This window comes from Oryctolagus cuniculus, chromosome 17, assembly GCF_051225735.1.
Source record: "Oryctolagus cuniculus isolate XC-2025 breed Fujian yellow rabbit chromosome 17, ASM5122573v1, whole genome shotgun sequence".
In the NCBI taxonomy this organism is placed as follows: domain Eukaryota; kingdom Metazoa; phylum Chordata; class Mammalia; order Lagomorpha; family Leporidae; genus Oryctolagus; species Oryctolagus cuniculus.
Window position 1 is genome coordinate 67,176,799 of NC_142883.1, and position 26,581 is coordinate 67,203,379.

Below are 26,581 nucleotides of genomic sequence, written 5' to 3' on the forward strand. Positions count from 1 at the left end.
AGCCCAGCTCTTATCATTGTGGCCACTGGGGAGTGAACTAGTAGACGGAAGACTCTCTCTCTCTCTTTCTCTCTCTCTCTCTCTCTCTAACTCTGCTTTTTAAGTAAATCTAAAAAGAAAGGCAGGCAGGCAGACAGGAAATGTGAATCTTGCCCTAGTGTTCCTCTTTATCTCTTATCTCAAGTAGAATTCCTATTCATTGCACCATCCTGTGATCAATCATTCTTTGAGGCAAGAAACCCCTGCCAAGGATAGCAGAGTTTCTTATGCAATGGATCTTTCCTAACCCTGGCTGCTATAAAAAGAACAAGAGATGGGCTGGCACTGTGGCTTACTTGGTTAATCCTCTGCCTATGGTGCCAGCATCCCATATGGGTGCTGGGTTCTAGTCCTGGTTGCTCTTCTTCCAGCCACAGTCTCTGCTGTGGCCTGGGAAGGCAGTGGAGGATGGCCCAAGCACTTGGGCACCTGCACCCACGTGGGAGACCAGGAGAAAACACCTGGCTCCTGGCTTTAGATCAGCATAGCTCCGGCCGTGGTGGCCATTTGGGGGGTGAACCAACAGAAGGAAGACCTTTCTCTCTGTCTCTCTCCCTCACTGTCTATCTGTCAAATAAAAGAGAGAGAGAGAGAGAGAGAGAGAGAGAACTTCTCCAGAGGAAACTAGGGCAGGCTCCCTTGAAGTGATGACATTTAAGACAGGTCTCAAAGAGTGTGAAGAAAAATGTAATATTATTTATGAAAGAACAACAAAAGGTATGAAGGGAATAAAAGGGTACCTGGGAACTGGGTTGGAGGTTAAGGGCACGTTTCTATGCGTTATTTATCAAGAACTCTATATACATGTAATTAAAGTAAATGTTAAGGAATGAAATAAAAGGGGGACAGGACTTGGCCCTGTAAAAATGGGCACTGTAATCCAAGAGGAATGTGTTCTACCTAGATACTACACACCTGATCAGCAAGAGGGATGGAAAATACTTTTTTAAAGATTTACTTATTTATTTATTTGAAAGTCAAAGTTACACAGAGAAAGAAGGAGAAGCAGAAAGAGAGAGAGAGAGAGAGAGAGAGAGAGAGGTCTTCCATCCACTGGTTCATTCCCCAGGTGGCTGCAATGGCCAGAGCTGTGCTGATCCGAAGCCAGGAGCCAGGTCTCCCAAGCTGGTGCAGGTCTCCCACGCTGATGCAGGGGCCCAAGGACTTGGGCCATCCTCTACTGCTTTCCCAGGCCATAGCAGAGAGCTGGATCAGAAGTGGAGCAGCCAGGACTCGAATCATTGCCCATATGGGATGCTAGCACTGCAGGCCGGGGCTTTACCTGCTATACCACAGCACTGGTCCCAGGATGGAAAAATTAATGTGCCTATAGTACCAATTTAGAGGAAAAATAAAACAAAGAGCTATCATAGATTTACCAGGGCCTAAGAGTGGAGATCTACAGAACTCTAAATGTTTTTGAGGGGATAGAGAGGAGAGTCAAGGTCAGATCTGGCTGGCTCCATGGGCAAGTGAGTTGTGTACTAGCTCAGGATCCTGCACTTGGGACTCCTTACTTGGTTCATTTAAAAAAAAATTATTTACTTATTTGAAAGAGTTACACAGAGAGAGGAGAGACCAAGAGAAAGAGAGAGTGAGGTCTTCCATCCACTGGATCACTCCCTAGTTGGCTGCAACAGAGCTGTGCTGACCCGAAGCCAGGAACCAGGAGCTAATTCTGGTCTCAAGGACTTGGGCCATCTTCTACTGCTTTCCCAGGCCATAACAGAGAGCTGGATTGGGAGTAGAGCAGCTGGGTCTCAAACCGGCCCCCAAATGGAATGCCGGTGCTTCAGGCCAGGGCGTTAACCCGCTGCACCACAGCACCAGCCCCTCCTTACTTGGTTTAATACTCTGCTACCAACACCTTGAAATTCTTTTTAACAAGGAGCTCTCAGGACCTGCGTTGTGGCACACAGGGTAAAGCTGCAATGCCAGACAGGGATGACAGTTCGTGTCCTGGCTGTTCCACTTCCAATCCAGCTCCCTGCTAATGGCCTGGGGAAAGCAGCAGTAGATGGTCCAAGTGGTTGGGTCCCTGCTAACCATGTGTGAGACCTGGAAAAAGCTGCTGGTATCAGCCGGGCCCAGCCCTGGTCTTTGTGGCCATCTGGGGAGTGAAACAGTGGAGGGAAGATCAGTCTGTCTCTCCTTCTCTCTAAAACTCTGACGTTAAAAAAACAAAGAAACAAGAAGCTCTCATTAACATTTTGTAAAGGGACACAATACATAGTCAAGGGAGGAAAGATGATGTACATTTTGTAGGGAAGTTCAAACTTTCCCTCTGAAGGTTCAATATTTGAATCAGCTGAGATAAACTGTGAATGGACAGAATAACAGTAGAAAAGCCTTAACAAATGTATTTGATCATGGTTTTATGTGATGGGAGAGGCTTTAAAGACCCAAGGTAAACTATCCATTTATATGCTTAGGTTCAGTGAAGCTTGGACAGCTGAACAGAAACATGATTGGATAAAAAGGATATGATGATAATAATAGAGTGAGTGGGGAAACAGCAAGGCCTGTCCAGATTCTTCCCCTCTCTTCCTTCAGGGTAGGGGACAGGACCCTTCCTGGAATACAATGGGGGTCTTAAGACAATCAATCAAACATAGTTTCTTTATGGCCAACTTTTTTTTTTATTTGAAAGAATTAGAGGGAGGAGGAGGGAAGGAGATAGATATCTTCCATATGCCGGTTCGTCTTTCCTCCTCCCCGCCCCCGGAAATGGCAGCAACAGGCTGAAGCCAGGAGCTTCATCTGGGTCTCCCACGCAGGTGCAGGGGCTCATTAGAAGGGAGCTGGACCAGAAGTGGAGCAGCCAGGACTCAAACTGGCACCCAGATGGGATGCCAGCATTGCAGAGGCAGCTTAACCCTCTAGGCCACAGTGCTGGCACCCTTTGGGCAACCCTTACACAGCGAAGTGGGGAAAAGTTAAGAGCAATACTTTTGGGTTTTATGGCTGGCTTTGCAGAAAAGAGGCTCTGGTTTCTCTAACCCACGTTGGGGAAGAGGGATTCTAGTTTCCATTGCTTGCCTTGGGGAAGAATCAGCCGCAGTGACACAGTACGGCAGAAGGTTGGACCAAACTTTAATTTTGAGACCTTCATTTTGGGGTGTCTCTTTTCTTTTATTTTTTTAAATATTTATTTGAAAAGCAGAGTTACAGAGAGGCAGAGACAGAGACATTATACAGACTATTTCACTGCCAGCACCCTGCATGGACTTCACAAGTGAGCTGTACTGGTCACTTCTGTCACAGGAGGACTTCCTGAAGCTCATGCCTACTTACTTTAAACCCACCAAAAAGAATGCTCCATGGGGAATCTCCTTGAGTAATGCCTTGGACCACAACAAAGACTTGGATCTATGTTTGTCTTTCAGATCCTTTCTCCCAGTGATGAACCTCTTGTGTGACCTTCAAGCATAGTATGTACCTCCTAAACCTGTAGGTAATAACATTCCTCCCTCCCCCATTTTGTATCTGTCCTAATCTTTGAAAGGGTGTCAGTGAAGGTGTGCTCTCCATCTTAAAGATCCTAAACCAAAATAATATGTCAATTTATGCAAAAAATCCTAAAGCACTCACCATAAAAAATTAAAAAAAAAAACCTTTAAAACATTCATAAGCAAAGTTCACAGGAAATATGATCAATACCTTAAACCAATATATTTCTTTGAAATAGCAAGACTACTTGGAAAATGAATTTTTGAAATCATTTTACAAGTAAATGATTCTATTTCCTAATATTTACATGTCTACTAGCCATTTCTAATAATTCTCCACATAATCTACTTCACCCCTAGTTTCTTTAATGGGTTATGATAAACTTTTGCTTATCATCCTATTTTCAAATGAGAAAAATAAGAAAACTTTCAACTGGAAACGAACTAAAATTATGCCATATATAATAAAGGAATGGTAGAGAGGTGAAAGCATTGAGGTACAGGGAAAGCCAGATATGGTAAACCACGTTCGTGATCAGGGTACCTCTCCCTGCCAAGTAAATATAAGTGTTAAGGACTGCTTGACATATTACACTCAGATTCCATACACTCTACAGATAGGGTCACTGCATTTACAAAGTTCCAGACCATCACTTGTGACATAGAGGTTTCTCCGAAATTTTAACAGCCAAAAAATAACATTTTGTATACTGAAATGCTTTCAAAAACCCAAGAAATCTATGTAGAGTGTGGACAAGACCAGAAGACATAGCGCTCATATACATAGCTCAGCCCCTTTTGGTGACGTCATAAGTGCCCGACGAATCTGAGGCTACCGGTCGGAACTTCAGCCATTCTACTTTGGATCCAGTTAACAGTCGGAGAAAGCAGTGGAAAATAGCCTAAGGGCTCGGTACCCAGCACCCAACATAAAAGATTCAGAAGTTCCTGGCTCCAGGATTGAGATCGCCCAAGCTCTGGGCCAGCCATTATAGCATGAATCCGGGATGGAAGACATTTCACATGTCCTTCAAAAACATGATACTAACAAAGCTTAGGATTAAGCCAAAGCAAGGAAGCTAGATAGAACTGTACAAACGCATCCAGAGAAAATCAACCACAAAAAAAAACGCAAAAACCTAAGACTATTATGTTTTCCCTTTGAGCAACAAAAGCCAGGGAAAAGCGCGACCACAGTCCCCCACTTGCACAGGTTATGCAGCCAGGTTTCTCACATTTGGGGAAATCACAGGGCTCCACACATTTGAGCACAATGGATGAGCCGCATCCTGGGAAGACCACCTTTGTGAGGACAACATCTCCACCTGCCAAGTAAGTATGAGCTAAGGGGATTGCTTGGTATCTCACCCTCATATTCAAACCACTTCAAAGTTAAGGTCATTTTTATCATGCAATCTAGCAATGTTTCTCATTTTTCAATAAAAAATTCAAACTGCAGTAATAAAACATCAGTATTTCTATTTGTGGTTATGCCAAAAATCTTAGGAAATATGAACCTAGAGTGCAAAAGACTGGCAGCCACTGCACTTAATCTACATATTCCACACCCCTTTTGCTGAGCTCATTCGGCATCCTTTTCCTAGTATACTGGCTGATGCTACCGAACTAAAACTTAAAGATAAACCTACATAAACTTTTGCCTTCAAAGATTTGTCAATATTGGTATCACTGTGATTTCTGACACAGTTCACCCAGCTGTTGTCCATGTAACCTGAATGAGCAAATCTGAAAAGATGAAATCTGGAAAAACTAAATTTGACAATTCACAGCATGTATTGTTCAATATATGTCAAGTCAGTACAAAACTTCAGGCTTATGTGCAGCCTGCTTCCTTTCAAACAGGAAACAAATGATCATCTTCACTTGAAAGATGAGTTATACAAATGCTAATTCTAATTTTGAAGGGAAAAAAAACAGGGAAGAACTGAGTTCCCCACTTGAGGCCCACAGTGGGACAGATGACCATCATCACTGGAAAACACCTTTGTGACCAATGTCACTCCTCCTTGTTGCTCCCCGTCTTCGTGGAGGAACGACACAGGACCCTGCGTTGTTCTTTTGTCTGCTCGGCCCTTCCCAGGTTGGCTACCGTCCCTTCCACCTCCGTGGAAGGGCGGTTCCCCCTGCCACTTTCCCCACTTCCACGGGGGAGCGGCACACCGCCGGCAGGCTCTCTCGGGGGCTGCACAGGTGTTCCTTCAGGTAGATGTTCCCCTTAGATGTTCCTCGTGCATGTTGTCTCTCTCCTCCTTTATAGTCCTCTTCCACCAATCCCAACTCTGCTACCCACACGCCGAGTACGCTGCTCTCCTCCAATCAGGAGCAGGTCCTGCTGTTTATTGGTTGAACTGGAGGCAGCTGTGTAGAAGCTGTTTCCTCCTCTCCCAGCGCCATATTGTGGGAGAGCAGATGCATAGAATAAATCTTAATTCGAGTAACAGTCTAGTCCGAGTTGCTCCCCACACTCCTGTCTCAGACAATGGCTAAGAATTCACATATTCCAGGCCCACCTAATAACATTATCATAATTCTCAACCCTTTCCATTCATTCCTCACAGTACATTAGAATTTGAGTTTCTAAGTTGAACAGATGTATTCTTTAATTGTCTCTGCAACATTACTAGAACCACCCTATTTCCTAATTCTTACATAAAAGATTTCTTCTTGTAGTCTCTTCTCTTTCAAAATATAGTAGCCACTTTTGTATCTTTAAAACGGGAAGAAATTATTGCTATCTTAAAAATAATTGTAATTAGGCCAGCGCTGTGGCTCACTTGGCTAATCCTCCACCTGTGGCTCCGGCACCCCGGGGTTCTAATCCCGGCTGGGGCGCCGGGTACTAGTCCCGGTTGTTCCTCTTCCAGTCCAGCTCTCTGCTGTGGTCCGGGAGTACACTGGAGGATGGCCCAACTGCTTGGGCCCTGCACCCGTATGGGAGACTGGAAGGAAGCACCTGGCTCCTGGCTTCGGATTGGTGCAGTGCTGGCCATAGTGGCCATTAGGGGAGTGAACCTTTCTCTCTCTCTCTCTCACTGTTTATAACTCTCTCTCTCTCTGTCTCTCTCTCTCACTGTCTAACTCTGCTTGTCAAAAAAAAATCGTAATTAAAGATTAACACGCAATAACCAAGAACACAGAAGTGTCCAAAATAGTAAGAAAAAAAATGGGGCAGGGGGAAGGGGATTTTGTGATGCAGGGGAAAATTACTACTCAAGACTTTTTTTCCAACAGACTATCAGTTCGATTTTTATATATTTTCTTCTGTAAATAAGTATTATATGTGTGTTTTATGCCTATAAAGAAAGAAAATCTATAAATACTTTTATGTGAAACAAGTTATCTCAAAATCTGGTTGCAAACTATTTGAATAAGGGGAAAAAGTCATACATATGACCTATACTGGTAATAATCACCAACAATTCTTAAATCCCAAATGCCAGTTTCAGATTTGTGCATTCTTATTTTGTTTTTAAATATTTTATTTATTTTTTATTTGAGAGGTAGAGTTACAGTCAGAGAGTGGTAGAGACAGAAAGGTCTTCCATCTGCTGGTTCACTCCCCAAATGGACTCAAAGGCCAGAGCTGGGCTGATCCGAAGCCAGAAGCCAGCAGCTTCTTCCGGATCTCCCATGTAGGCACAGTGGCACAAGCACTTGGACCATCTTTTATTGATTTCTCAGGCCATAGCAGAGAGCTGGATCAGAAGAGGAGCAGCTGGGACACAAACTGGTGTCCATATGGGATGCCAGTGCCTCAGGCAGAGGCTTAGACTACTACACCACAGCACCAGCCCCTATAATTAAGACTTAAAGAGAAATTCTGACACACACTATAAGATAGATGAACCTTGAAGATATTATGTTAAGTCAAATAAGCCCAATCACAAAAAGGATGGATTCTATACATTCCACTTATATGAGGTATCAAGTGTAATCAAAGTCATTGAAACATAATGGTGGTTGCGAGGAATCGAGACAGTAAGAAATGAGTTTTCTTAATTAAAAAAAAATTTATCTGGGGTCAATCCTGTGGCTCATCTTGTTGATGCCCCAGCCTGCAGTGCTATCATCCCATATGGGTGCTGGTTTCAAGTCCCGACTGCCCCATTTCTGATCCAGCTCCTTGATGATACACCTGGGAAGGCAGTGAAAGATGGCCCAAGTGCTTGTGCCCCTGCGCCCACGTGGGAGACCCAGAAGGGGCTCCTGATTCCTAGCTCAGATCAGCTCAGCTCAGCTTCGGCTGTTGTGGCCATTTGGGGAGTGAGCTAGTGGATGGAAGACCTCTCTCTCTGTCTCTACCACTCTCTGTAACTCTGTCTTTAAAATAAATGAAAAATAAATGTTTAAAAAATTATTTTACTTTTTTACTTGAGAAGCAGAGACACATAAAGCCAGAGGGAGTGTGTGTGCTCTCACTGCTGGTTCACTTCCCAAATGTCTGCAATAGCTGGGAGCTGGGAAGTAGTTCAGATCGCCCACATGGATGGCAAGGACCATGCCACTTGAGCCATAACCTGCTGCCTCCTGGGGTGTACATTATCAAGAAACTGGAATTGGGAGCAGAGTCAGGACTAGAATTCATTTAACTTCAGTTGGAACACCAGTGTCCTAATGAACATCTTAACTGCTAGACCAAACACCTGCAGTGGAGGTTGTTTTTTCTTTTAAAGATTTATTTATTTGAAAGACAGAGAGAGAGAGAGAGAGATAGAGAGAGAGAGAGATCTTCCATTTGCTGGTTCCCACCCCAAATGGCTGAAACAGCCAGGTCTGGGCCAGGCCAAAGCCATGAAACAGGAAATCCATCCAGGTCTTACACATAGGTGGCAGGGACCCAAGTCCTTGGGTCATCATCTGCTGCTTTCCCTGGTGCATCCAGCAGGAAGCTGGATGGGGAACAGAGCAGTCAGTGTTAGGGTCGAGAAGCATCCGCAGCCCAAGGAACGACTCCAAGAGACACTCTCATGCAATCAGCAAGGGGTTTGTTGATCCAGCATGCTGGGGCTCTCTGAACACGCAGGAACAGAGCAGCCCCGAGAAGTCAAGGGTCAGGGTTTTTATAGGGTTTTCAGAGACATTCCACACATTATGGTTCCATTTAGGAGATGGGATGGTTTGTGGATGGGAGGGTGGTTATGGGGGGAAGAACCACTATAATCCAGAAGTTATACTTCTGAAATTTATATTCAATAAAAATGTTCTATTAAAAATAAAGAGTTATTCCCAAGTTCCTAGCAGCCAAATCTACAATAGAAAAGATGTCCATAAACTGAAGTGTGGATAAAGCAAATTTTATATATACATAAAATAATATGAATCAGCCACAAAATTGAAATCCTGAGATTTGTGATAAAATGGATGCAAATGGACATTAATATGCTAACTGAAAAGACAGAGTCAGAGGGCAGGCACTGTGGTGCAGTATAGGTCAATTTACCACCTGTGGTGCAAGCAACCCATATGGGTGCTGATTCTAGCCCTGGCTGCTCCTCTTCCGATCCAGCTCTCTGCTATGGCCTGGGAAAGCAGTAGAAAAATGGTTCAAGTCCTTGAGTCCCTACACCCACGTGGGGGACCCGGAGGAAGCTCCTGACTCCTAGCTTTGCATTGGCGCAGCTACGGCCATTGCAGCCAATTGGGTGGTGAACCAGCAGATGGAAGACCTCTCTCTCTGTCTCTACCTTTCTCTGTAACTCTGTCTTTCAAATAAATAAAATAAATCTTTTTTTTTTTTGACAGGCACAGTGGACAGTGAGAGAGAGAGACAGAGAGAAAAGTCTTCCTTTGCCATTGGTTCACCCCACAGTGGCCGCTGTGGCTGGTGCGCTGTGGCCGGCGCACTGCGCTGATCCAAAGCCAGGAGCCAGGTGCTTCTCCTGATCTCCCATGTGGGTACAGGGCCCAAGGACTTAGGCCATCCTCCACTGCACTCCCGGACCACAGCAGAGAGCTGGACAGGAAGAGGAGCAACTGGGACAGAATCTGGTGCCCCGACTGGGACTAGAACCCAGCGTGCTGGCGCTGCAGGTGGAGGATTAGCCTATTGAGCTGCAGCGCCAGCCAAAATAAATCTTAAAAAAAAAAAAAAGACAATAAAAACATTTCTGAGCAGCTAAATTATCCAGCTTATGACTATCTGAAAACTTTTAATGTTTACATTTTACGCCACAGTACCTTAATGCTTACTTAACAGACAACGTTTTAAATGACTCACCAGTTAAATAATTCAACCCTTCCCTCTCTAAAGAAATTTGGAGAAAACTGACAATACAGGAAGGTGCACATTCCATATTTATCCCCTAGTTTTGCTTAGTTCCAGGTGCCTAGCTTCATAAACCTGGATGTCAGTTTGAAAGCTGAGTAAACTGCATCAAAGAAACTTTAAGAATTATCTTGGACATGGTAGTCGGTACAGGCAACTCAAGGACCAGAGAATGTTATTAGCACCTAACTGTATAGCTGATGGCAGAATCCACAAGTTTCTTAAGTCTCCACTGCTGATGAAATAAAATTCTAAATATGACCAATTCCACTGAGCATGACCAAGCTAACAGAAGAGCTATCGCTGAATGTGGTAACACCATCTTTTCTTCACCCAGGAACCAGGTTGCATAAGCATGAATTTCCTGGAGGACAACACTTAAGTAATGCCCAGCGAGTGCCCAGGCATAGATCATATTAGAAGTACAGCAATGTTCTGAGCGCCAAGCCACGTTTGGAGCAGTCTGGCAGCCTTTCTGGGGTCTCCTACACTGGGTACAAACTGAGCAGGCTCTCCTGCCGTCAGTCCCCCTGCCTCTGCCCCGCCGCGCCCCTTAGGAGGGGCTCAACGTCTGGAGGCAGCTCGGGGTAATAAAAAACGATACTAGGTTTGAATTTTGGCTTTGAGAAAAACTGTTCTGGGCCTTGAGGCCCGAGCTCTGTTCCGGCGGAATGCCTATGAGCATTTACATGTATGGGATTTGTTCATGTGCTCCGCATAAGCTGGTTCCTTCTTTAGCTCCTGAGAACTTGAAGGGCTCTGATTTATAATACTTCAGGAGGTCCTTTAAGCCGACAGCAAGTCAGAGTGAGGAATCCAGGCAACAAGTAGGGTACAGGTTACTCCACTAAAAAAGTCAGCCATGCTTCCTGGACAAGGAGAGACCCTTACAAGGCATCTTTCAAATTTCCTTCCATTTTCCCTGGAGTTCTGTGTTTTCCAAGTGGCCATTTCCACAGCTTGAACACCGCTTCCCAACTCTCACGGAACAGGAGCGTTCCAGCACAGGCCTGCCCCTCCCTCTCAGAACCCCAGAAACCCCGGGCTTTACGTGCTTACTTTTCCAGCTATCTTCTTGAACTAGGCAGGCCGTGAAGCTCTAACGGTCTCAGAAACCCCCAAACGCCAGGCCCGACTCGTGGGAAGGTGTCGGCGGGTGGGTGACGCGCCCGGACGCCGAGCGTTTTCCCCAGCGGCGGTGGGGGGCTGGCCCACAATCCTTTGCGAGCGCGGGAAGTCTTGGGGCAGGCTGGGGGTGTGGACGGCTGGTGAGGAGAGCCAAGAGACTTGCACCCTAACGGCACACTGGTTAGTCTTTCTATGGCTGTTTCCTGGACTTTCCATTCCAAACGTCCAGTTACCGGTCAGTGTACCCTCATTTTCCCACTGCTCCCATTCGGGGAGATCATTTCTATAAAATGACCCAGCCTTCCATGAGACAGGCCAGGGCGAAGGCGAGGAAATGTGTGCAGAGCCCACTGGGCCTGGCTGTCCACCCTACGGTCTAAACCCATTTATACGTCATAATATACGTCTGATTAGGAAACCACGCACGAGATTTGGAGGAATCGCAGTGGAAATGCCGCGGATGCGAACGTTAGCACATCTTCACACGGCCGCAAAGGCCAGACCCGCATGCGGCCAGGCCGCAGACGCGCCCCCTCCGCGCGTTGCGTGTGACGTCACACGCACGCCCGTCTCTGGGCGCGAGTTTCTGCGGTCCGAAGTATAGCCCCACCCTGCGCGCGCGGAGGGGCCGTGTTTTGAAATGCAGCGGGGTTTAGCGAGTTTTCCGCTGTCGCCGGCGGTGCGCGTGAAGCTGGTGACTGCGGGCTTCCAGACGGCTGAGGAGCTCCTGGAAGTGAAGCCTTCGGAGCTCAGCAAAGGTAACTGCTGAGGTGGCGACGCGCTGGCCGCTGTCGGAGCCGCCCGCGGCGGGGTGCTCCCGCCTGCAAGGCTGATGCAGCCCAGGCTCCGCCGCCACGTCTCTCCGCCTCTCATGGCCACGTTTAGGCCGAGAAACACTTTCTTGACTCCGCTTAACAGTTGTCTGAATGGTCACACGAATTGTGGCTGCTTTCTTTGTCTTAGCGCCTCCTGGATGAGTTGAGGATTCTCTCATGCGCAAAAGAATGCTTTTACTAGGATTTTGTGCAATATGCAGATGAGAGAGCCGGTCTCTTGTTTTGAAGAGGTTAAATGACTTTTCATAACTAGGTTAGGAACTAGTGGAGACAGAACGGGAAACTAGAAAGACTACCTAATCCTTTTTTTTTTTTTTTTTTTTTGACAGGCAGAGTGGACAGTGAGAGAGAGAGAAAGGTCTCCTTCGCCGTTGGTTCACCCTCCAATGGCCGCCACGGCCGGCGCACCACGCTGATCCAAAAGCAGGAGCCAGGTGCTTCTCCTGGTCTGCCATGGGGTGCAGGACCCAAGCACTTGGGCCATCCTCCACTGCACTTCCGGACCACAGCAGAGAGCTGGCCTGGAAGAGGAGCAACCGGGACAGAATCCGGCGCCCGGACCAGGACTAGAATCTGGTGTGCTGGCGCCGCTAGGCGGAGGATTAGCCTGTTGAGCTGCCTGCCGGCCCAAGACTAGCTAATCTTATTCTCCGCTCCAAAATTCCAAGGATGAGAATTCTTTGAGACATGTAGGATTCGTGTAGGTAGAGCCACTGAGTGAGAAAAGAAGTAGAAAGAAGACACCCCTTGTGTAATTCACTGAAAAGACTAAAACCTTACATTCTGAGCGCCGTGGTTGCATGTATTGGAGGGAACCGCTGCATCCTGTAATGCTCTCGCTGTGCATATTGCAATATGGGGTGCCCAGACCTGCGCATCTCCATGGAAGAAGATGAAACAGACTTCAAGCTAATGCCCTTAACAGTGGGAGATAAGGTTTCAGTTTACCACTGAACAATAACTTGTAGACCCAACCTTAACTATTTAAGTAGTCATCCCACAGACTGTGTCCCCTAAAGTTTGATGGGCTCTTTTTCTTTCAATAAATAGGGTTTCCGAAGAAGAAATGAGAGACCCAGTAATAATTACTAGCAATTATTGATTGTTTTGGATGACATTGGAGGCAGAGTTACAGAGAGAAAGAGACACAGAGAGGTCTTCCATCCGCTGATTTACTCCCCAAATGGCCACAATGGCCGGAGCTGGGCTGATCTGAAGCCTGGAGCCTCTTTTGGGTCTCTCCTGTGGGTGCAGGGGCCTAAGCACCTGGGCCATCCTCTGCTGCCTTCCCAGGCTGTAGCAGAGAGATTGGAAAAGGAGCAGCTGGGACTAGAACCAGTGCCCATATGGGATGCTGGTGCTGCAGGTGGATGCTTTAACCTACTGTGCCACAATGCTGGCCCCTTACCAAGATTTTTACGTGCATTGTTTTCATTTTTATTTTACAAAAGAAAAAAATGTGAGGTACAAAAATTTAACATAGTAAGTGGTGCAGTCAGGATTTACAATGTGAACAATCTGACTTAAACGTGCTTTTTCTTGGGCATCAACTTTATTTGAAAAAGAGAGGAGGCTGGCATTGTGGCATAGCAGGTTAGGCCACAGCTTGAGAGGCCAGCATTCTATATGGTCACCAGTTCCAGACCTGGCTACTCCACTTAACAATTTAGCCCCCTGCTAATGTGCCTGGGAAAGCAGTGGAAGATGGCCCAAGTGTTTGGACCCCTGCACCCACATGGGAGACCAAATGAAGCTCCTGGCTTTGGTCTGTCACAGCCCCAGCTGTTGTGGCCATTTTGGGAGTGAACCAGCAGACAGATTTCTTTCTAACTCTTTCAAGTAAAAAAAAAAAATTTTTTGACAGGCAGAGTCAGACAGTGAGAGAGAGAGAGAGAGAGAAAGGTCTTCCTTCCGTTGGTTCACCCCCCCAAATGGCTACTACGGCCAACGAGCTGAGTCGAACTGAAGCCAGGAGCCAGGTGTTTCCTCTTGGTCTCCCGTGCAGGTGCAGGGCCCAAGCACTTGGGCCATCCTCTACTGCCTTCCCGGGCCACAGCAGAGAGCTGGACTGGAAGAAGAGCAACCGGGACTAGAACCTGGGGTACCAGCACCACAGGCAGAGGATTAGCCAAGTGAGCTGCAGCGCTGGCGAAAAATAATTTTTTTTTTTTTTGACAGGCAGAGTGGACAGAGAGAGAGACAGAGAGAGAGGTCTTCCTTTTTGCCGTTGGTTCACCCTCCAATGGCCGCCGCGGCCGGCGCGCTGCGGCCGGCGCACCGCGCTGATCCGATGGCAGGAGCCAGGAGCCAGGTGCTTTTCCTGGTCTCCCATGGGGTGCAGGGCCCAAGCACCTGGGCCATCCTCCACTGCACTCCCTGGCCACAGCAGAGGGCTGGCCTGGAAGAGGGGCAACCGGGACAGAATCCGGCGCCCCGACCGGGACTAGAACCCGGTGTGCCGGCGCCGCTAGGCGGAGGATTAGCCTAGTGAGCCGCGGCGCCGGCCGAAAAATAATTTTTTTTAAAAGTAAGTTATTCCAACTATTGGTTCACTCCTCAAACACTTTCGTCAGTCAGGACTGGGCCAGGCTGAAGTCAGTAACCTGGATTCAGTCTGAATCTCTTATGTGGGTGGCAGGGGCCCAAGTACGTGAGCCATCACTGGCCACCTCCCAAGATGTGCATAAGCAGGAAGCAGAATTGGAAGCTGAGCTGCACTCAAACTCAGGGACTCCAATTTGGGATGCAGGTGTCTCAGGTGGTGGCTTAACCTGCTATGTTACCACTCTGGCCCCACTGTTACCTTTTCTTACTACCAAAATTATAGTTCATATACTTAAGTCAGTCACTGATTTATCAAACTGACATGATGCCAGACTCACCATTGTTTGTTTCTGTAGCATCTTTTCTGTTTTCAGGCCACATTGTCAAATAGAAATGAAACCGTGTAGTTGAGGAGAATAAATATAATGTTAAAAATATTTGTGCATTGGGGCCGGCGTCGTGGCACAGTAGGTTAATCCTTTGCCTGCGGCGCTGGTATCCCATATGGGCACCAGTTCTGGTCCCAGCTGCTCCACTTCCAATCCAGCTCTCTGCTATGGCCTGGGAATGCAGTAGAAGATGGGCCAGGTCCTTGGGCCCCTGCATCAATGTGGGAGACCTGGAAGGAGCGCCTGGCTCCTGGCTTTGGATTGGTGCAGCTCCAGCCGTTGCAGCTATTCAGGGAGTGAACCTCAGAAGGAAGGCCTTTCTGTCTCTCCCTCTCACTGTCTGTAACTCTACCTCTCAAATAAAAATGAATAAAATCTTTAAAAAAAATTTGTGCATTGAATAATTGTTCTCATTAAAAGTTTGGAGTGATTTAGGAGTTTATTTAAAAAATTTTTTTTTGAGTTACAGAGAGAAAGGGAGAGACAGAGATCTTCTATCTGCTGGTTCACTCTCCAAATGGCTGCAATGGCCAGGGCTGGGCCTTGCCAAAGCCAGGAGCCTGGAATTCCATCCTGGTCTTCAAGTGGGTGGTAAGGACCTGAACACTTTGGCTGTCTTCCGCTGCTTTCCCAGGTTCATTAGCAGGGAGCTGGAGCTAGATCAGAAGTGGAGCAGCCTGGATTAACCCAGTGCACTTATAGGATGTTGGCATCGTAGGTGGAGGCTTAACCTGCTGTGCCACGATGTCAGCCCCCGCCATGAAATGAAATTTTTATATCAATGTTTCCATGAAAAGTTCTTTTGAATAATACAAGGCAGGGAGGCACAGTGTTGTGACACAGTGGGTTGAGCCACTGCTTGCATTGTTAGAACACAAGTTTAAGTCCTTAATGCTCTGCTGCTCCAACTCCCTGCCCTTTTTTTTTTTAAGATTTATTTATTTATTTGAAAGGCAGAGTTACAGAGAGGCAGAGGGAGAAAGGAGAGAGAAAGAGAAGTCTTCCATCCACTGGATCACTCCCCAGTAGGCCACAAAGGCCAGAGCTGAGCTTCTTCCACATCTCCTACGTGGTTGCAGGGGCCCAAGCAGTTGAGCCATCTTTCATTGCTTTCCCAGGCCATAGCAGAGAGCTGGATTGGAAGTGGAGCATTTGGGGCTTGAACCAGCGCCCATGCAGATGCCAGCACTGTAGGTGGCAGCTTTACCTGCTAGGCCACAGCATTGGCCCCAAGACGGGACTCTTAGATGGAAGTGACTGAAATACGCTTTGTACCTTCAAAATAGAAGGAACTGCTCTGACTGCAGGAGATGTGTCCCAGTTTTGTCCAGATTACCTGAACACTGTCTGTTTTTCTGAAGGGAATTTAAATATCTTCTACACTGCTAGCCACACTGCTTTTTTTTTTGAAAGGCAGAGTTACAGAAAGAGAGAGAAAGAGAGCACGTACCATCTGCTGGTTCACTCCCCAAATGGCTTTCCTAAGCCATTATCAGGGAGCTAGATCAGAAGTGGAGCAGCTGGGTCTTGAACTGGCACCCATGTGGGATGCTGGCATTGCAGGCAGTTTTGCCTGCCACAATGCTGACATGTATTTTTTTTTAAAGATTTATTTATTTATTTGAAAGTCAGAGTTACACGGAGAGAGAAGGAGGGGCAGAGAGGGAGAGAGAGACAGAGAGGTCCTTTATCCACTGGTGCTGGCCACAATGGCCGGAGCTGCACTGATCTGAAGCCAGGAGCCAGGACCTTCTTCCAGGTCTCCTACGAGGGCACAGGGGACCAAGGACCTGGCCATCTTCTACTGCTTTCCCAGGCTATAGCAGAGAGCTGGACCAGAAGTGTAGTAGCCGGGACTTGAACAGGCATCTGTCTGTAGGGGATGCCGGCACTGCAGGTGGCAACTTCATCTGCCACGCCACAGCACTGGCCCTGACATGTACTTCTTAAAGTTATACTTTGTTTTAGGAAGTTAAAGAAGTCATTCATCCTTGTTTGAAAAAGCATATGTATATTTTATGAGAGCAAGATAGTGGTGGCTTCATAAGAGACAGTGAAAGTACAATTTACTTCTATGTCCTTTATTTTCATTTTATTTGAAAGGCAGAGAGACAGAGGGCTTCCATCTTCTGGTTCACTCCCCAAATACCCTCAATAGCGGGGCCTGGGTCAGGCTGAAACAAGGACTAGGAACTCAGTCTAGGTCTTCCATGAGGGTGGCAAGGACCCAAGTACTTAAGCCATTACCACCACCTCCAAGGGTGCACATTAATCAGAAGCTGGAATAGGGAGTAGAGCCCAGACTTGAAACCAGGCACTCTGAACTGGAACGCAGGTCTCTTAACCGCCGTGCCAAATACCTACCTGTTTCTACTTCTGAGATGCTTTTGTGGATACTCAGCTATAACTTCTTTTAATTTTGTTTCTGAGGTAATAAATATTTATGTGATGACTAATAAAACAGATGCCTTTATTAAAATGAAGAAGTAAAAAAGTTAATAGTAGATAGTTAAGATGTTACTTTTTTTCAAGATTTATTTCTTTGAAAGGTGGAATTAGAGAAAGAAAGAGAGAGAGAGAAAAAAACTCTTCCATCCACTGGTTCACTCCCTGAATGATTACCATGACTGAGGCTGGGCCAGGCTAAAGCCAAGAGCCAGGAGCTTCTTCTAGGTCTCCCACAAGGATGCAGGGGCCCAAGCACCTGGGCCATCTCTCACTGCTTTCCCAGCTGCATTAGCTGGAAGCTGGATCAGAAGTGCAGCAACTGGGACTTGAACTGGCATCCATGTGGAATGCCATCACAGGCATTAACCAGCTACTTCTCAACACTGGTCCAAGATGTTAGATTTTTACGGTTTCTTTGTACTCTACTCATAGCATCAGTGTTATCTAAAAATCAAGATTAGTGAAACCCATTATGTGTTAGACTGTTTTAAATTTCTAAAGTCAGTATTTTTTTCTTATTTTCATTTCAGAAGTTGGGATATCTAAAGAGGAAGCCTTAGAAACTCTGCAAATTATAAGAAGAGAATGTCCTACAAATAAACCAAGATATGCTGGTACATCTGAGTCAGGCAAGAAGTGTACAGCATTGGTACTTCTTCAACAGGAGCATACCCAGAGCTTCATAATTACCTTCTGTTCAGCAGTAGGTAATATTCTTGGGGGTGGAATACCCTTAATGAAAACAACAGAAATTTGTGGTGCACCAGGTGTTGGAAAAACACAATTATGGTAAAATAAAATGTTCCCCTCTGAAGGGTGGGCTTAATAAACATTGATTAAGACAGTTGTTCTGTGGGTTTACTATTGGGAGACTCCTGTGTGAGTGTTTCAAGCGAAAACCAGTTTACCATTTGTGTTACTTCAGTGCCCCATCTTGATAAATTGATGTAATTATCTTACAGGAAATATTTCCTTGAAACTTTATAGTATGGTCATTAGGATAAATGTGCAGTCTTTTACTTTATTCACTTCTTAAAATATAGTTGAAAGTCAATTGTTTGAAAGTAAATTAATGTATAATAAGAAAAGAACAGAAGCTGTAAAAACCATTAAAAAGTCCATAATTGTGCTTTTATAGGCATATCTCCACCTTAATCCAAGCATATTCATATATGAGTATATCTGGGGCCATGGAGAAACAGCTGTCTGTTACTCTGGAGAGTATAAAAATATTTTCATTCATTTATTTTAGCAATACTAAATAATAATTATCTGGAGTTTGGTTATCATGATAAAGATTTGGTGATTTGATGTAATTGTCTTAACAGCATGCAGCTGGCAGTGGATGTGCAGCTATCAGAATGTTTTGGAGGAGTAGCAGGTGAAGCAGTTTTATTGATACAGAGGGAAGTTTTATGGTTGATAGAGTGGTAGAGCTTGCTACTTCACCTAATAGCAGGAGCACACATGGAAGAGGGTAAGTTAGCAAAATGGCCCCCTTTTTTTCTGTACAATAAAAGTAATTTACATTTTTGCCCATCACAGACCTCAGCAAGAGGCCATTTGGAACATGAAGCTTAATGTCTTGACTGTACTATTGGTAAACTCTCAGATGTCTGTTACAAAATGAGAAGGGCCGCAGCCTGATCTGACCTTTTTTTTTTTCTGCTTTTATGACCCTTGCTTTTTACTGCAGGGGCTTTGTTTCTCAATGTCTAACTTCAAATTAATATACTCCATCCTGCCAGGTGTAAGCTAAAGTTGGACACCTTAATATAAGCACATGTTAAAATGCATTCAGTATATATTGATTTCCACATTGGTTTCTCCAAAACCAAATGTAGCTATGGCTATGAAAAGCACTTCTGGAAATGTTTGAAATGCTACACTGACTGACCTTTTGGAGCTTTGAGTAGTATATAATTCCATTAATTGTATCATTAAAGTGTTTGAGAAGCTTTTTTTTGTGCTTACAATGTGGAAATACTTTATTTTTAAAAATTTATTTATTTGAAAGGCAGAGTTAAAAGATGAAAAAATAAGGATTAAAAAAAAATAAACAAATGAAAGGCAGACTTAGAGGCAAAGACAGAGATCTTCCATCTGTTGATTCATTTCCAAAAAGGCTGCAATGGCCAGGGCTGGACAAGGCTGAAGCCAGAAGTCTAGAACTCTTTTTGAGTTTCTTTTGTGAGTGGCAGGGGCCTAAGTACTTGGACCATCCTCTGCTGCTTTCCCAGGCACATTAGCAGGGAGCCGGATTGGAAGTAGAGCAACCAGGACTCAAACCGACACTCATATGGGGTGCCAGCATTGCAGGCAGCAGCTTAACCCAACTGTGCCACAATGACAGCCCCAAGTATTTGATTTTAAAGCAAATTTTGAAAAGGTAATTTGTGTTCCGGCTTTTTGCTTTCAATTATAAAAGTAAATGGTTTCTTGGCCGGCACCGCGGCTCAATAGGCTAATCCTCCGCCTAGCGGCGCCAGCACACCAGGTTCTAGTCCTGGTTGGGGCGCCGGATTCTGTCCCGGTTGCCCCTTTTCCAGGCCAGCTCTCTGCTATGGCCCGGGAGTGCAGTGGAGGATGGCCCAAGTCCTTGGGCCCTGCATCCGCATGGGAGACCAGGAGAAGCACCTGGCTCCTGCCTTCAGATCAGTGTGGTGCGCCGGCCTCAGCACGCTGGCCGCGGCGGCCATTGGAGGGTGAACCAACGGCAAAGGAAGACCTTTCTCTCTGTCTCTCTCTCTCACTGTCCACTCTGCCTGTCAAAAAAAAAAAAAAAAAAAAGTAAATGGTCTCTGATTTGACTTTTTAAAATTTATTTATATATAGTTTTTCTTGAATCCTGACATGTATACTGCTGGATTCTACCTTGTGGTTTTCTCTATAGTTTCTCATATGTACAAATTTTTAAAAATTTGTTTACTAAGAGACAGCTCTCATCTTCTCTAGCACTCCCCGGATGCCTGTAATGGCCACAGGCAGGCCAGGCTAAAGCTGGGAGCTGGGAACAGGGTCCAGATCTCCCACTTGGGGGCCAGGAATCCAACTACTTGAGCCATCACCTGCTGCCTCCTAGGGTATGAGTTAGCAGGGAAACTGGAATCGGGAGCAGAGCCAAGAAACATGCACTCTGATATGTGATGCAAGCATCTTAACAGGCATCTTAACTACGAGGCCAGGTGCCTGTCCTAGCTGTGACTATTGTCTTTTGCTTTATTTTAGTTTAGTTTTGGCAGTCCTTATTCTTTAGATGTTTAAAAAAATGTTTTTCTTTGGATGTTTGTATTTCCCTTAGATGAATATAATCAGCTTGGCATTTTTATTATTACTTTTTAAAGATTTATTAATTTATTTGAAAAGCAGAATGATGGAGACAGAGATCTTCCATCCACTGGTTCACTCCTCAAATTTCTGCAACAGCCAGAGCTGGGCCAGGAGTGGAAGTAGTCCGTGGTAGGCGGTGGCTTAACCCACTTGCATCTCCACATTGTCCCTCACATTTTTATTTTCATGTCTCATTTAGTATTAGTATTAATTGTTGTATCTACTAAAATTTAGTATTTAGTATGAATTGTGTATCTACTAAAAGACCTTTGTATGCTGGCAGAATATGCCATACTAAAATATGCCACTTGGCAGCAGGCTTATTTTGAGCTGTGGGCAATTGGGAAAAAGCAGATAAAGGAAAGCTGTCCTCTCTATGTTCCTGAGGCAGGACATAAATGTACAAATGTGTTCTGTTTCCTCTTTTTTTTTTTTTTTTGACAGGCAGAGTGGACAGTGAGAGAGAGAGAGAGAGACAGAGAGAAAGGTCTTCCTTTGCCGTTGGTTCACCCTCCAATGGCCGCCACCGCCGGCGCACCGCGCTGATCCGAAGGCAGGAGCCAGGTGCTTCTCCTGGTCTCCCATGTGGGTGCAGGGCCCAAGCACTTGGGCCATCCTCCACTGCCCTCCCAGGCCATAGCAGAGAGCTGGCCTGGAAGAGGGGCAACCAAGACAGAATCCGGCGCCCCAACCAGGACTAGAACCCAGTGTGCTGGCGCCGCAAGGTGGAGGATTAGCCTAGTGAGCCATGGCGCTGGCCTTCTGTCTCCTCTTGGTATCAGGAAAGACAAAAGTTAATCTCCTGACACAACTTTCAACCCTTAGCCTGGAGTCAGCACCAGAGAAATTGAAGAATCTACCTAACTTTACCAGTTGGTCTTTTTGTTTTTTAAAAATGTTTTGTTTGAGTGGCAGACAGAATTCCCATATATTGGCTTACTCCCACAAAGAAGCCAGAAGCTGGAACTCAATCTAGACCTCCCCCATGGTTGGCAGGGACCCAACTACTTGAGCCATCATCTGCCTCCCATGATGCCCATTAGCAGAAAGCTGGAATTGGGAGCAAAGTCGGGACTCAAACCCTAGTACTCCAGTTTGGCTTGTGGTTATCCCAGCAAGCATTTTAACCACTGTGCCAAATGCCTGCTCCATTGGCTGGCCTTGATCTTCCTTTGGTTTCCTATATATTTGCAGTCCCACAAAATGCTGCCCCTAAAGACTCAAGGTATTTTTCTTTTGTCTTGTCACATCTTTTAAAATGTTTATAAGTCCAGATGCTAATTAAACCTTTAAAAAAAGATGTATTTATTTATTTATTTATTTGAAATGTAGAGTTACAGAGAAAGGAGAGAGAGAGAGAGAGAGGGAGAGAGAGAGAGAGATCGATTGATCTTCTATCTGCTAGCTCATTCCCCAAATAGCTGCAATGGCCAGGGCTGTGCCAGGCCAAAGCCAAGAGCCAAGAGCTTCTTCTGGGTCTCCCATATGGATGCATGGGCCCAGGAACTTGGTCCATCTTCCACTGCTTTCCCAGGCACATTTGCAGGGAGCTGGATTGGTAGTGGAGTTGCTGGGACTTGAACTGGCACCCATATGGGTTGCTGGTGCTGCAGGCTGTGGCTTAACATGCTGTGCCACAGCACCAGCCCTACTAACTTAACTTTTGAGTTACTCATCTCTGGACTCCCATGGGTTATATGGGTGATGCTGAAGTTAATAGACTTCTGTTGTTTTTTTTTTTTTCTTTTTCTCTAGATCTTTTCTTAATCCAATTTACAGAGCCCCATTCAGAGAACCTAGTGTTTCTATACGAGGAGTTTCATACTCTGCCTTTTTGCTGATGTCAGTCTGCTGTCTTTTTCAAAAAACTAATTCTGTTTATTATTTAAGAGGAATTACAAGATGTCTTCTAAAATTAAAATGACCCACCCAAAAGTGTTTTTTATTTAAAATAGTTTGCTGTATTTCTGTTTTATATCTGACCTTTCTTCATCTAAAAGAGAAAAATTTAAAATGTTAGACAACTAATTATGAACATTAAAACATTAGAATGCAGATAAACTAATATACACACATGGGAAATTACAAAATTCACAAATTTCATATCCTGCTTAGCATTGATTCTTAACATCTCATGGGTACTGCTGGAATTTTAGCATAAATAATTAGCCTACTAAGGTTTACGGTTGATGTCCCTCTTTTCACTACTTGTGTGTTTATGGATGTTGCTGAGTGTTTGCCTTTACTGTGTCAGCATCAGAATATACTTTTCTCATAATTTCTTAAAGTCATTCACTGTATTAGGGATTTTATAATTTTTTATCATGCAAAAATAGTTTAATACTTTTAAAATCCAAATTTTCCTTTAAAATCATTTATGAAAAAGATTTTCAAGTCAAAATTAACACCTCAATTAGTCAAGCATCAGGAAACTACATTACACCTACTTAATGTACAAAGAGACATTTTTTTCACAGTCATTTTCTTCTTTTTTTTTTTTAAATATTTATTATTTATTTGAAAAGCAGAGTTACAGAGAGGCAGAGAGAGAGAGAGAGAGAGAGAGAGAAGAGTCTTCCATCTGCTGATTCACTCCCCAGATGGCTGCAATCACCAGAACTGGGCTGATCCAAAGCCAGGAGCCAGGAGATTCTTCCAGGTCTCCCACATGGGTGCAGGGGCCCAAGGAGTTGTCCATCTTCTGCTTTCCCAGGCCATAGCAGAGAGTTGGATTGGAAGTGAAGCAGCCAGGAGTTAAACCGGGGCTCATATGGGATGCTGGCACTGCAGGCAGTGTTTTACCTGCTAAGCCAAGCCCCCTGGGTCTTTTTTTTAACTTTTATTTAATAAATATAAATTTCCAAAGTACAACTTTTAGATTATAGCAGCTCCCCCCCCCATAACCAACCTCCCACCTGCAACTATCCCATTCTTCATTAAGCTTCATTTTCAATTATCTTTTTATACAGAAGATCAATTTAGTATATACTAAGTAGAGATTTAAGCTTTGGGGAAGGATGTTTAGGCCTGCAATTTTAATTCTTCAGTGCTTCTCTGCTTTTAAATTGAAGAGTTAAAATTGTATATGTGCGGGTGTCAAAAGTTAAGCTTAAGCTTACAGGTTTAAACCTTCCTGGTGCAGCTGTAAAAATAAGACAGAGTAAAGTAGCACCTTGACAGTGGGGACTCCATTTTGGAGCACTTGAGACTCCATTCTGGGACTGCACCCCCGCACCGTGAGACTCTGGTCTGAAACTATGATCTCAAATAGTCGGACAATAGCAGTGCACTACATCACCCTTGGCAATGCACAAAAACCCCCTAGCATGATTGCTCAAGCTTAAAAGTAGAAAGGTTGCACCTGGGTTACCTGGGCTAATAATGAAGATGTGATTTGTCTATGTCTTAAGATCATAATTGCTGATTGTAAGATTTTAGCAACCGCTTAGCAACCGTGTATTCTCTCCCTCCTCCTGATTTTGCGGTTTTTGCCTTTATAAACCCTATGCTGTAGTTCCTCACTGCTCCTCTGTCCTTGTCAGAGGGCCCCAACATGTTGGATCAATAAATTTAACCCTTTGCTGGCTGCATGAGAGAAAAAGTCTCTTGGAGTCGTTCCTTGGGTGGTGGGCTTTTTTGGACCCTAACAAAATAAAAATTTTTCATTCACATATCAGGTTGAATAACCCCAGGTTATTTTCAGTGGTTTATTTATTCATTTATTTTGAAAGAGTTAGAGAGGGAGAGAGAGAGAGAAAGAGGTCTTCATCTGCTGGTTCACTCCCTAGTTGGCCGCAATGGCCCGATCTGAGCTGATCCGAAGCCAGGAGCCAGAAACTCCCTCCAGATCTCCCATGTGGGTGCAGGGGCCCAGAGACTTGGGCAGCATTCTACTGCTTTACCAGGCCATATTGGAGAGCTGGATCAGAAGTGGAGCAGCTGAGACTACAACAGGCACTCATATGGGATGCCAGCACTGCAGGGGGTGGCTTTACCCGCTGCACCCCAGTGCCAGCCCATTTTTCCTTAAAAATATTTTGTTCAGAAGTCTGAATGATAGCGTGTGAGGGGGCAGTCTTAAATGTGCAGTTACGCTTGCCCAGTGGGACGCTGATTTTGCAGCAGAAGGAAGCAGCCCAACATGCCATCTGGGCAGGCAGAGGCCCTCCTTAATCTTATTTGTCAGAATCTTTCCTGCAAGCTTTTCCCTTTTCTTGGGGGAATCTCCCTGTGCTCTTTGCAAACTGCTATGAATGAATTAAGTGCTGAGCCTTGAGCCTACTGCTGAGTGTAGAGTACATTGGATTGTGATGCTGAGATAGCCCAGCATTTGGGGAGTGACCCGACAGCAGCAAGATTCATTCTCTCTCTCCCCCCCACCAGCCCGTGTAAATAAATCTTAAAGAAATTTAAAACTCTTTTCTTTTTTGAGATGGACACTGTGCAGTGAGTGAAGCTACCTCTTGTGTGGTGAGGATCTTGTTCCCGTGTGGTGTCTGGAGGCCCCGGGTGCCTGACTTACAGGCATGGCACCAGAAAACATGAAAACTTGTTCCCAGCTGAACTTCCCCTGTACTAGTCCTTTCTGGACAATTCCATATGAGAAGCAGGTGCCTTGTAGATATAGGAGGCAGACGGTAGGAGTTTTCTCTGATTCACAGCTGCATGCAATCTTTAAACAGTAAACTCTCATGTCTGTAGAAATCTACATTTTTTGGCAAACACAAGGTTCCATTCATATTTCTTAGGAAAATATCAATATTTTTGTAGATTCTGTATGCTTGAATTGTTTTTCTTTTGTGTACTGAAAAAGGACATTTTAAATTATCTCAGTACAATTCAGGATTGTTAAGTCAGTTGTATAACTTCATTTTTTTAAAACACATTCTAAGGACATTTTGTGTGTTTTAGAATTTGTTATGTGAATTAAAATTTTTTATTTGAAAGCAGAGAAGCACAAAGACAAAAAAAAAACATATTTAAATGTTAAACAATTTTCGCACTAAAATTACCTACTCATTCACAAGAAAAGGGGACATATTGGCTGTGGCCATGCATACCGGCCGCAGCACAGTGGAAGCTGAACTCGCTTGGTCTGCTGACATTTCCATGGGTCAGCCACCTTGGAAATCGCATGCCAGAGGGGCCTCGGGCTTCCAGGGATTCTGGGAGGCATCCGGGAAGCCACCTTTGCTCTGGGATTGGAAGTTGCTGGGAAGTGCGGTGAGTGGCAGGGTGTCCCTCACCAGGCTCTTGCTGCTTAAATCTGGCATTTTCCAAAGAAATCGCTGCTCAGGGGCCAGCTATCAGCAGAGCCACACCGAGCATGCGGGCCATCCTAGCTGCCCACTCGATCTCCCAGGCCACAGAGAGCGCCCTATGGTTTGACCTCAAGGTCCTGGAGCCAGAGCAGCTGAGGTCGGTAACACACATGGCTGTCACAGGCGTGCTTCCTGCGTGAGCCCACTCCCCATGGAAGCCTGCCCCTCACTGTTCACCCCTCTGCTAATCCCAATCTGTGCCCATTCATGGTGGCCCTGATAAAACTGAGCTGCTGAGCTGGGTCCTGTCGACCCTCCAGGCGAATCCCTGAGCCTGAGGATGCTTCTGGCGACTTCTGTCCTGGGAAGCCAGGCAGTTGTGTGCTTGGGAATTTGTACAGCTCTGGTCTGGAAGCCAGAAAGGATGGACTTGGCCTAGAAGTCATTTATGAAGCAGCAGACTCAGTTTTATGGGCTTGGGGACTGCTTCAGCTTTCTCTGTGGTTCACCTAATTCTCATTCTGGGTGAGGACAGTGTTCGTGCACTCTATATAACCAGCTCAATATTTCGTTTTTACTTTTTAATATTTATTTGAAAGGCAGAGTTACAACTGGGAGAGGGAGGGGGAGAGGGAGGGAGGGAAGGAAAGAGAGAGGGGGAGGGAGAGAGGGAGAGAAAGAATATGAGTGAATATGAATGGGAGAGAGAGGTCTTCCACCCAAGTGGCTCCAGCAGCCAGGGTTGTGTCAGGCTGGAGCCAGAAGACAGGACTCCATCCGTGGCTCCCACAGGGGCGGCAGGGGCCCAGGCACTGGGCCACCCTCTGCTGCCTTCCCCAGGAGTAGCAGCAGAGAGTGGAATCAGAAGTGG

At 45.4% G+C, this 26,581-nt stretch overlaps 1 protein-coding gene and 1 non-coding gene across 2 annotated transcripts; one reads left to right on the forward strand and one right to left on the reverse strand.

Moving 5' to 3' along the window:
- Nucleotides 1-4,664: 4,664 nt before the first annotated feature.
- On the reverse strand, nucleotides 4,665-4,828 carry LOC138848401 (U1 spliceosomal RNA). The gene has a single exon (XR_011386156.2). It is a non-coding gene; the product is annotated as a U1 spliceosomal RNA (small nuclear RNA).
- A 6,408-nt stretch (nucleotides 4,829-11,236) lies between these two features.
- Nucleotides 11,237-17,912, forward strand: LOC127486391 (DNA repair protein RAD51 homolog 3-like). Its single transcript, XM_051830240.3, has 3 exons — nucleotides 11,237-11,398; nucleotides 11,507-11,660; nucleotides 17,650-17,912. Exons 1-3 carry the CDS (start codon nucleotides 11,237-11,239, stop codon nucleotides 17,910-17,912), a joined length of 579 nt encoding a protein of 192 aa, XP_051686200.3.
- Nucleotides 17,913-26,581: the final 8,669 nt, after the last annotated feature.

What these genes read in the sequence shown, in the direction of transcription:
- LOC127486391 (XM_051830240.3), top strand. Translation starts at nt 11,237, where the DNA reads ATGTGTGCAGAGCCCACTGGGCCTGGCTGTCCACCCTACGGTCTAAAC. An exon ending in ATCTTCACACGGCCGCAAAG is followed by an intron (nt 11,399 to 11,506) that starts GCCAGACCCGCA and finishes TCCGAAGTATAG; the next exon opens with CCCCACCCTGCGCGCGCGGA. An exon ending in GCCTTCGGAGCTCAGCAAAG is followed by an intron (nt 11,661 to 17,649) that starts GTAACTGCTGAG and finishes TTTTCATTTCAG; the next exon opens with AAGTTGGGATATCTAAAGAG.